This window comes from Sminthopsis crassicaudata, chromosome 6 (assembly GCF_048593235.1).
Source record: "Sminthopsis crassicaudata isolate SCR6 chromosome 6, ASM4859323v1, whole genome shotgun sequence".
NCBI classification, from domain to species: Eukaryota; Metazoa; Chordata; class Mammalia; order Dasyuromorphia; family Dasyuridae; genus Sminthopsis; species Sminthopsis crassicaudata.
Genome location: NC_133622.1, coordinates 233,321,035 through 233,332,247, shown reverse-complemented (window position 1 = coordinate 233,332,247; position 11,213 = coordinate 233,321,035). Strand labels below are relative to the sequence as shown.

The following is an 11,213-nucleotide window of genomic DNA, read 5'->3' as shown; positions in this document are numbered from 1 at the left end:
TTATAATCCATAGAAGTGAAGGGAAATTGGGGAAAATATTAGTGGGATACATGGGAATGATGTGGATTAATGTTGGGAATGGACTCATAGCTTTGAATGTTATAGAATTCAGATTAAAAAACTGAGAAGAATAATTCCGCTCGGGGGCATGGGTACAGAGACCTCAAAGGGAAAGACCCTAAATGCTTTCTGGGACTAGATGGGAGGTTGGGAACCCTGGGCTCAGGGCACCATCTGGTGGCCATGTCGCAGATTGCACCTTAAATTGGTAGGCCAATCTGCACCTATCTCAAAGAATAGTTTCTCAGTCATTGCAAATTGTAAAAAAACACAACTGGCATCAAAATTTTATTTTGTATTCTCATACTCCAAATGAAACTTTTCAAAATAGGCACAGAAAGTCCACCATTATAAGTTCATAATTACTCTGTCCGTATTGTCCGTATTGAAATCCTGGATAGCATTTTCAAAACAACTTTTTTAAAGGAAGCACTGGGAAAACAGACGCTCAGCCCTGCCCAAACTTCTAAATTCGTCCTTTTTTGTTATGATGAATTTTCCAAGGTTTGGGATAACCTGTGTTGGATCCACTTTATTTTTCTTGAAGATGATTTTAATAATAAAAAAAAAAAGTTTTTTAATTAAAAAAATTAACCATTTCTTAAAATGATAAAATAATAATAATTTTAATAATTAAATTATAATACAAAATTACAAATAACAATAATAATAAATAATAAAAAATAATATCCATGCCACAGGCCTCCAAAAAGGGAGCCCAGCATGGTTCTTTGTACAATTTGGCGCCCCCCCCACCCCCAGCTGAATCTGAGATTACTTTAGAATTTATGAACATGATTCTGATTCCAAGACTGGTGCTTTGTGCTCTTTGGCGACCCCTAGCTGTATTCAAAAATACGTGAAAACTCATGAATATATCTAATTCCAAGTCTAGAGCTTTGTGCACTTTGACGCCCCCTATCTGTATCTGAGATTAATTTAAAACTGAGGAGTCTTTCTGATTCCAAGCCTGGTGCTTTTTGCACTGTTTTAATTCGGAGAGGAATCAGAGATTAAATTAGCCCCATAAGGAGTACAGCCCTTTTTCCAAATCCTTGATTTTTTTTTCCCCACATCCAAAGGAGTGTATCTTCTCCTGCTTGATCTGAAGGATCAAAGTCTTCACTCACAGGGTATTCTTCTATTCCAGCAGATATATCCTGTCCCCCTTTTTGCCTTTTGCCATCTTGTCACAGACTGCTTCACAGGAGATGCTGATTCTGTCCCTGCCCCTCCTCCTCCTCCTTCTCCCTCCACCCATAATAGGTTCCTGGGGGTGGGGGGTAGGTCAGGGGGGTTGGGGAATGTCCTAATGTCTCCTGCTGGGAAGCACCACTCTCCTTAATTTCATCAGAATTGTACTTCACTCCATTCTTACCTGATTCTTCAGGCTCTTCACCTAGTTTGTCAGTATCCTTCCCCTCCTGCTCTTTCTTCTTTTTCCTTCTTCTTGAGCAGACATCATTTCCTCAGACCAATTGGATTCAGGTGTAGGTATAAAATGCTTCTTTAGGAATTGAATGAGCACCATTCTCATTGTAATATTCACTTAGTTGCTCTCCTACTCCTTTCCCTTGGTCTGGATGGAATTCTTTGTGCTTAGAGAACCAAGGAGATGTGTCTTTTAATATTTCAAAGACTTCACTGACCTGGACCCCATTACCAGAAAACCTTGAACATTTTTCAGTGTCACCATGCTTTCTAGACCTTTTCCTTGAGGTGGAAAAGGCTCCTTTCTAAACCCCTGTCCCATTTCAGCTGAAATACAACGTTAGCCCTTGTCCGAGTTTCCTTCTTGCCTGTTTGTGTACTCACCTTAATTTCTGGGTCACACATGTAGGTGCTTAGCCCCACTTTGGGCGCCCAAACTCTCAAGTTCTTGGATGGTTTTCTGGAGGTCTTGGAGCCACCTTCCTTTCAGTTGGGGAATCACCACAAGAATAGCCAGAAGTTCAAGTGCAAATCCTTTTTGATTTCCTTCCAAGTCTAGTTTCCTTGCCTGGGGCCCACTTAGCTTTGCTGAGAGCCTTTCAGACTGGCCTGGGTCTCAGTGGGGGATGGGGGGAGCAGGAGGCCAGGTCAGCCACCAGGAGGCTCTACACTGAGGAAAAACTCATCATGATATCAAGAGGAAGCCATTCTTTGTTGTAAGATGAAATCAATCCTAGTGAAATTAGAGAACCATTAATAGGTTTTTTTGGTCTTTTCTTAGTTAGACAGGAACATTTTAACTTTCATGTTTTAAAATCTTGACTTCTACATTTTCTCTCTGCCTACTTCCCCTCTTGCCATTGGGAAGGCAAGAATTTGCATAGAGATTTTTGCATATACCCTGTGTGTGTGTGTGTGTGTGTGTGTGTGTGTGTGTGTACTTATATACATATGGTCTTACTTATTAAATGGGATTTTTCAGGGGAACAAAGAGTTGTTTTCATCTTTCTTGCTATCCCCTGTGCTTCACATAGCACTATCTTGCTTGGAATCATGAGTAACATTGGGGGATGATTGAAAAGATCAAGGCTTCTACACCCTTGAATGAAATCTCAGGACCCAGGAGAGTGAGTCAAGCAGCTGTTGACCTCTCTGGGATGAAGGATATTAGGGGATCTATGGGCCATCACTGAGTCTTCCCTGGATATCCTGAGCATATACAAAAGAAGCATGAATATTGCTATCCTTGGGATGGCAGGAAAAGTAGACCTAGATCCAAAAGCCTATCATTCAATGTAAATATGTAATAACTTATTACTGATTAATTGAGAATTTAGAGTGATGTCTGAGGACTTTCTCTATTTTGTACATATTTTTCTTCCTTTAATTCCTTTTATCTGAACCTTTTCACTTTCGTTTTTTATAATATTGAGTTCTAAATTTTCTCTCTGCCTAAATGCCCTTCTCCCTTTAAGAAGGCAAGAATTTGGATAGACATTTTGGCCTATTCCCTGGGCATGTGTGTGTGTGTGTGTGTGTGTGTGTGTGTGTGTGTGTTTATTTACATATCCTCTTATTAAATGCTAGTATTGAGGGGGGAGGGGACAAGAGACAAAGGGACAGTGTTTCTGACAGTTACAAGAGTAATGGGCCATCTTTCTTGGGAAAGATGGTAACATTTATAGTCAATGCTCAAAGTTGAAAATAGAGAACATAGACTATGAGAGTGGAAATAGGTAATTTTGAAAACTTTAAAAGTTTTATTATTTATGATTTTTATTGTATTTCTGATTATTCAATTTTTAAATTTACTTTTGATTTTAAATGTTTTATGTTATGATTTTATATTATGATTTTTATGATTAGTTATTCTATGATTTTAAAATTTATTAAATAGTTTCTTATTTTTATGTTATTTTTGTTTTTATTTTAAAATATTTTCTTATTGATTTCTTGTAAAAATGACCTTGGAGAAAAAAATGGATCCAACAGAGTATCCTACGAAAACACGGAAAATGCATCCTACCCAAAGAGGACTAATTTAGCAAGTGCCCTGCAAAGGTATGGCATGTCTGTTCTTTGTGGATGCAAGAAGTCAAAGTACATGGTGTTGATGTTCGGCCCCCTCTTAAGGTCTGTCGTGCTGAGCCAAGAAGGTCTTTACTCTTTGGAAAAGTTCCTCCATCAAACTGTGGGGTACAAGCTCTCTGCCTTTGAGAGTGAGTTCTGCTACCAAGTTGTCCACAGTCACCTGTTCTAGGCCTTTTTGCTGAATCACATCTTGACAATGAGCTTGTAGTTGATCTTTCCAACCACACTGGAGCAATTGAGCTCTTAGCCACTGTTGAAGTCGTTGTCGTTCACCAGTTTCTATCAGTTTCTGGTGAAGAATTGCTTTGATGGGTGGCTCTGTGTTCATTTGGGTATTCTTGGTTTCATCAGAGCAATCCCCAGGAGAATTGGCAGGTGATGGAGTCCCCAAAAGTCTAGTGTCTCCTTCACAGTGTGTTTCCTTGCCTGGGGTCCGGGGCCAATTTCTGGAGATCCTGTGGCAAGGGTCTTGCTTTCTGTAGAGGAAGGATGAGGAGGACCTCCAGGGTCTCTTTCTTGAAACCTGTCTCTGTCCGAGAGTTTGTGCTTCAGCCTCCAGTCCTCTGTCTTCCCCGAGTCTCTTCCAGTGCTGGGCCTGGGCCCGGGCCCCCTTTGTGGAGGGCCTCTGCAATGGGTCTTGGTTGCTGTGGAGGAAGTAGGAGGATGACCTCCACAGTCTCTTTCTTGAAGAATGTCTCAGTCCCAGAGCTTCTTCTCCGGCCTCCAGTCCTCTGTCTTCCCCGAGTCTCTTCCAGTTGTGGGCCTGGGTCTGCTTTCTGGAGATCCTCTGGCATGGATCTTGCTTTCTGTGGAGGAAGGATGGGGAGGACCTCCAGGGTCTCTTTCTTGAAACCTGTCTCTGTCCGAGAGTTTGTGCTTCAGCCTCCAGTCCTCTGTCTTCCCCGAGTCTCTTCCAATGCTGGGCCTGGGCCTGGGCCTGGGCCTGGGCCCCCTTTGTTGAGGGCCTCTGCAATGGGTCTTGGTTGCTGTGGAGGAAGTAGGAGGATGACCTCCACAGTCTCTTTCTTGAAGAATGTCTCAGTCCCAGAGCTTCTTCTCCAGCCTCCAGTCCTCTGTCTTCCCCGAGTCTCTTCCAGTTGTGGGCCTGGGTCTGCTTTCTGGAGATCCTCTGGCATGGGTCTTGCTTTCTGTGGAGGAAGGAGGAGGAGGACCTACAGGGTCTCTTTCTTGAAATCCGTCCAAGTCCCAGAGCTTCTTCTCCAGCCTCCAGTCCTCTGTCTTGCCCGAGTCTCTTCCAGTTCTGGGCCTGGGCCCGGCCCCCCTTTGTGGAGGGCCTCTGTAATGGGTCTTGCTTTCGAGGTAGCAAGGAGGAGGATGACCTCCAGGGTCTCTTTCTTGAAGTCTGTCTCAGTCCCAGAGCTTGTGCTCCATTCTCCAGTGCTCTGTCTTCTCTGAGCCTCTTCCAGTCCTCCATGATGCTAGGAGATGCAATGAATCTCTGAGGTGAAGTTCTTTTCCTCCAGCCTCCAGTCACTACAAAGCTGAGAGAGAGAATGAATGTCTGGCTGTGATTGTCCCAGTTGATATACTCTATGCTAATCCCATCAGTAGCCTTAGGGGGGAATCTCTATTATGTACTAAGTACCTGGCAAGGACACCATCATTCACTTCCCTGGTTCAATTTCACTTCTGCCCCATAACATCTCTTGCTTTCTTTGGTCAGGTCAGACCTCCCTGGCTTGTATCCTACAAAGTGCACTATAGCCCAAAAGCCACAACAAGTTGTTTCCAGGTTCTCAACATGCCCTTGCTATACATTTGCCATCACCAGGGGTTACCATTTCAAAAGCCAAATTCTCTAACACCATTTTCGCCTAAGATGAGAAGCCCCATAAAGAGTACAGCCCTTTTTCAAATCCTTGATTTTTTTTCCCCACATCCAAAGGAGTGTATCTTCTCCTGCTTGATCTGAAGGATCAAAGTCTTCACTCACAGGGTATTCTTCTATTCCAGCAGATATATCCTGTCCCCCTTTTTGCCTTTTGCCATCTTGTCACAGACTGCTTCACAGGAGATGCTGATTCTGTCCCTGCCCCTCCTCCTCCTCCTTCTCCCTCCACCCATAATAGGTTCCTGGGGGTGGGGGGTAGGTCAGGGGGGTTGGGGAATGTCCTAATGTCTCCTGCTGGGAAGCACCACTCTCCTTAATTTCATCAGAATTGTACTTCACTCCATTCTTACCTAATTCTTCAGGCTCTTCACCTAGTTTGTCAGTATCCTTCCCCTCCTGCTCTTTCTTCTTTTTCCTTCTTCTTGAGCAGACATCATTTCCTCAGACCAATTGGATTCAGGTGTAGGTATAAAATGCTTCTTTAGGAATTGAATGAGCACCATTCTCATTGTAATATTCACTTAGTTGCTCTCCTACTCCTTTCCCTTGGTCTGGATGGAATTCTTTGTGCTTAGAGAACCAAGGAGATGTGTCTTTTAATATTTCAAAGACTTCACTGACCTGGACCCCATTACCAGAAAACCTTGAACATTTTTCAGTGTCACCATGCTTTCTAGACCTTTTCCTTGAGGTGGAAAAGGCTCCTTTCTAAACCCCTGTCCCATTTCAGCTGAAATACAACGTTAGCCCTTGTCCGAGTTTCCTTCTTGCCTGTTTGTGTACTCACCTTAATTTCTGGGTCACACATGTAGGTGCTTAGCCCCACTTTGGGCGCCCAAACTCTCAAGTTCTTGGATGGTTTTCTGGAGGTCTTGGAGCCACCTTCCTTTCAGTTGGGGAATCACCACAAGAATAGCCAGAAGTTCAAGTGCAAATCCTTTTTGATTTCCTTCCAAGTCTAGTTTCCTTGCCTGGGGCCCACTTAGCTTTGCTGAGAGCCTTTCAGACTGGCCTGGGTCTCAGTGGGGGATGGGGGGAGCAGGAGGCCAGGTCAGCCACCAGGAGGCTCTACACTGAGGAAAAACTCATCATGATATCAAGAGGAAGCCATTCTTTGTTGTAAGATGAAATCAATCCTAGTGAAATTAGAGAACCATTAATAGGTTTTTTTGGTCTTTTCTTAGTTAGACAGGAACATTTTAACTTTCATGTTTTAAAATCTTGACTTCTACATTTTCTCTCTGCCTACTTCCCCTCTTGCCATTGGGAAGGCAAGAATTTGCATAGAGATTTTTGCATATACCCTGTGTGTGTGTGTGTGTGTGTGTGTGTGTGTGTGTGTGTGTGTACTTATATACATATGGTCTTACTTATTAAATGGGATTTTTCAGGGGAACAAAGAGTTGTTTTCATCTTTCTTGCTATCCCCTGTGCTTCACATAGCACTATCTTGCTTGGAATCATGAGTAACATTGGGGGATGATTGAAAAGATCAAGGCTTCTACACCCTTGAATGAAATCTCAGGACCCAGGAGAGTGAGTCAAGCAGCTGTTGACCTCTCTGGGATGAAGGATATTAGGGGATCTATGGGCCATCACTGAGTCTTCCCTGGATATCCTGAGCATATACAAAAGAAGCATGAATATTGCTATCCTTGGGATGGCAGGAAAAGTAGACCTAGATCCAAAAGCCTATCATTCAATGTAAATATGTAATAACTTATTACTGATTAATTGAGAATTTAGAGTGATGTCTGAGGACTTTCTCTATTTTGTACATATTTTTCTTCCTTTAATTCCTTTTATCTGAACCTTTTCACTTTCGTTTTTTATAATATTGAGTTCTAAATTTTCTCTCTGCCTAAATGCCCTTCTCCCTTTAAGAAGGCAAGAATTTGGATAGACATTTTGGCCTATTCCCTGGGCATGTGTGTGTGTGTGTGTGTGTGTGTGTGTGTGTGTGTGTGTGTGTGTGTATTTATTTACATATCCTCTTATTAAATGCTAGTATTGAGGGGGGAGGGGACAAGAGACAAAGGGACAGTGTTTCTGACAGTTACAAGAGTAATGGGCCATCTTTCTTGGGAAAGATGGTAACATTTATAGTCAATGCTCAAAGTTGAAAATAGAGAACATAGACTATGAGAGTGGAAATAGGTAATTTTGAAAACTTTAAAAGTTTTATTATTTATGATTTTTATTGTATTTCTGATTATTCAATTTTTAAATTTACTTTTGATTTTAAATGTTTTATGTTATAATTTTATATTATGATTTTTATGATTAGTTATTCTATGATTTTAAAATTTATTAAATAGTTTCTTATTTTTATGTTATTTTTGTTTTTATTTTAAAATATTTTCTTATTGATTTCTTGTAAAAATGACCTTGGAGAAAAAAATGGATCCAACAGAGTATCCTACGAAAACACGGAAAATGCATCCTACCCAAAGAGGACTAATTTAGCAAGTGCCCTGCAAAGGTATGGCATGTCTGTTCTTTGTGGATGCAAGAAGTCAAAGTACATGGTGTTGATGTTCGGCCCCCTCTTAAGGTCTGTCGTGCTGAGCCAAGAAGGTCTTTACTCTTTGGAAAAGTTCCTCCATCAAACTGTGGGGTACAAGCTCTCTGCCTTTGAGAGTGAGTTCTGCTACCAAGTTGTCCACAGTCACCTGTTCTAGGCCTTTTTGCTGAATCACATCTTGACAATGAGCTTGTAGTTGATCTTTCCAACCACACTGGAGCAATTGAGCTCTTAGCCACTGTTGAAGTCGTTGTCGTTCACCAGTTTCTATCAGTTTCTGGTGAAGAATTGCTTTGATGGGTGGCTCTGTGTTCATTTGGGTATTCTTGGTTTCATCAGAGCAATCCCCAGGAGAATTGGCAGGTGATGGAGTCCCCAAAAGTCTAGTGTCTCCTTCACAGTGTGTTTCCTTGCCTGGGGTCCGGGGCCAATTTCTGGAGATCCTGTGGCAAGGGTCTTGCTTTCTGTAGAGGAAGGATGAGGAGGACCTCCAGGGTCTCTTTCTTGAAACCTGTCTCTGTCCGAGAGTTTGTGCTTCAGCCTCCAGTCCTCTGTCTTCCCCGAGTCTCTTCCAGTGCTGGGCCTGGGCCCGGGCCCCCTTTGTGGAGGGCCTCTGCAATGGGTCTTGGTTGCTGTGGAGGAAGTAGGAGGATGACCTCCACAGTCTCTTTCTTGAAGAATGTCTCAGTCCCAGAGCTTCTTCTCCGGCCTCCAGTCCTCTGTCTTCCCCGAGTCTCTTCCAGTTGTGGGCCTGGGTCTGCTTTCTGGAGATCCTCTGGCATGGATCTTGCTTTCTGTGGAGGAAGGATGGGGAGGACCTCCAGGGTCTCTTTCTTGAAACCTGTCTCTGTCCGAGAGTTTGTGCTTCAGCCTCCAGTCCTCTGTCTTCGCCGAGTCTCTTCCAATGCTGGGCCTGGGCCTGGGCCTGGGCCTGGGCCCCCTTTGTTGAGGGCCTCTGCAATGGGTCTTGGTTGCTGTGGAGGAAGTAGGAGGATGACCTCCACAGTCTCTTTCTTGAAGAATGTCTCAGTCCCAGAGCTTCTTCTCCAGCCTCCAGTCCTCTGTCTTCCCCGAGTCTCTTCCAGTTGTGGGCCTGGGTCTGCTTTCTGGAGATCCTCTGGCATGGGTCTTGCTTTCTGTGGAGGAAGGAGGAGGAGGACCTACAGGGTCTCTTTCTTGAAATCCGTCCAAGTCCCAGAGCTTCTTCTCCAGCCTCCAGTCCTCTGTCTTGCCCGAGTCTCTTCCAGTTCTGGGCCTGGGCCCGGCCCCCCTTTGTGGAGGGCCTCTGTAATGGGTCTTGCTTTCGAGGTAGCAAGGAGGAGGATGACCTCCAGGGTCTCTTTCTTGAAGTCTGTCTCAGTCCCAGAGCTTGTGCTCCATTCTCCAGTGCTCTGTCTTCTCTGAGCCTCTTCCAGTCCTCCATGATGCTAGGAGATGCAATGAATCTCTGAGGTGAAGTTCTTTTCCTCCAGCCTCCAGTCACTACAAAGCTGAGAGAGAGAATGAATGTCTGGCTGTGATTGTCCCAGTTGATATACTCTATGCTAATCCCATCAGTAGCCTTAGGGGGGAATCTCTATTATGTACTAAGTACCTGGCAAGGACACCATCATTCACTTCCCTGGTTCAATTTCACTTCTGCCCCATAACATCTCCTGCTTTCTTTGGTCAGGTCAGACCTCCCTGGCTTGTATCCTACAAAGTGCACTATAGCCCAAAAGCCACAACAAGTTGTTTCCAGGTTCTCAACATGCCCTTGCTATACATTTGCCATCACCAGGGGTTACCATTTCAAAAGCCAAATTCTCTAACACCATTTTCGCCTAAGATGAGAAGCCCCATAAAGAGTACAGCCCTTTTTCAAATCCTTGATTTTTTTTCCCCACATCCAAAGGAGTGTATCTTCTCCTGCTTGATCTGAAGGATCAAAGTCTTCACTCACAGGGTATTCTTCTATTCCAGCAGATATATCCTGTCCCCCTTTTTGCCTTTTGCCATCTTGTCACAGACTGCTTCACAGGAGATGCTGATTCTGTCCCTGCCCCTCCTCCTCCTCCTTCTCCCTCCACCCATAATAGGTTCCTGGGGGTGGGGGGTAGGTCAGGGGGGTTGGGGAATGTCCTAATGTCTCCTGCTGGGAAGCACCACTCTCCTTAATTTCATCAGAATTGTACTTCACTCCATTCTTACCTGATTCTTCAGGCTCTTCACCTAGTTTGTCAGTATCCTTCCCCTCCTGCTCTTTCTTCTTTTTCCTTCTTCTTGAGCAGACATCATTTCCTCAGACCAATTGGATTCAGGTGTAGGTATAAAATGCTTCTTTAGGAATTGAATGAGCACCATTCTCATTGTAATATTCACTTAGTTGCTCTCCTACTCCTTTCCCTTGGTCTGGATGGAATTCTTTGTGCTTAGAGAACCAAGGAGATGTGTCTTTTAATATTTCAAAGACTTCACTGACCTGGACCCCATTACCAGAAAACCTTGAACATTTTTCAGTGTCACCATGCTTTCTAGACCTTTTCCTTGAGGTGGAAAAGGCTCCTTTCTAAACCCCTGTCCCATTTCAGCTGAAATACAACGTTAACCCTTGTCCGAGTTTCCTTCTTGCCTGTTTGTGTACTCACCTTAATTTCTGGGTCACACATGTAGGTGCTTAGCCCCACTTTGGGCGCCCAAACTCTCAAGTTCTTGGATGGTTTTCTGGAGGTCTTGGAGCCACCTTCCTTTCAGTTGGGGAATCACCACAAGAATAGCCAGAAGTTCAAGTGCAAATCCTTTTTGATTTCCTTCCAAGTCTAGTTTCCTTGCCTGGGGCCCACTTAGCTTTGCTGAGAGCCTTTCAGACTGGCCTGGGTCTCAGTGGGGGATGGGGGGAGCAGGAGGCCAGGTCAGCCACCAGGAGGCTCTACACTGAGGAAAAACTCATCATGATATCAAGAGGAAGCCATTCTTTGTTGTAAGATGAAATCAATCCTAGTGAAATTAGAGAACCATTAATAGGTTTTTTTGGTCTTTTCTTAGTTAGACAGGAACATTTTAACTTTCATGTTTTAAAATCTTGACTTCTACATTTTCTCTCTGCCTACTTCCCCTCTTGCCATTGGGAAGGCAAGAATTTGCATAGAGATTTTTGCATATACCCTGTGTGTGTGTGTGTGTGTGTGTGTGTGTGTGTGTGTGTACTTATATACATATGGTCTTACTTATTAAATGGGATTTTTCAGGGGAACAAAGAGTTGTTTTCATCTTTCT

General features: G+C 43.7%; 2 protein-coding genes across 2 annotated transcripts; both read right to left on the bottom strand.

Annotated features, from left to right (window-relative positions):
• Positions 1-3,619: 3,619 nt before the first annotated feature.
• On the bottom strand, positions 3,620-3,910 carry LOC141547350 (transcription and mRNA export factor ENY2-like). Its single transcript, XM_074275794.1, has one exon. It carries the CDS (start codon positions 3,908-3,910, stop codon positions 3,620-3,622), a length of 291 nt encoding a protein of 96 aa, XP_074131895.1.
• Positions 3,911-7,983: 4,073 nt separating this feature from the next.
• Positions 7,984-8,274, bottom strand: LOC141547349 (transcription and mRNA export factor ENY2-like). The gene has a single exon (XM_074275793.1). The coding sequence runs from the start codon at positions 8,272-8,274 to the stop codon at positions 7,984-7,986; it is 291 nt and encodes a 96-aa protein (XP_074131894.1).
• Between the last annotated feature and the right edge of the window lie 2,939 nt (positions 8,275-11,213).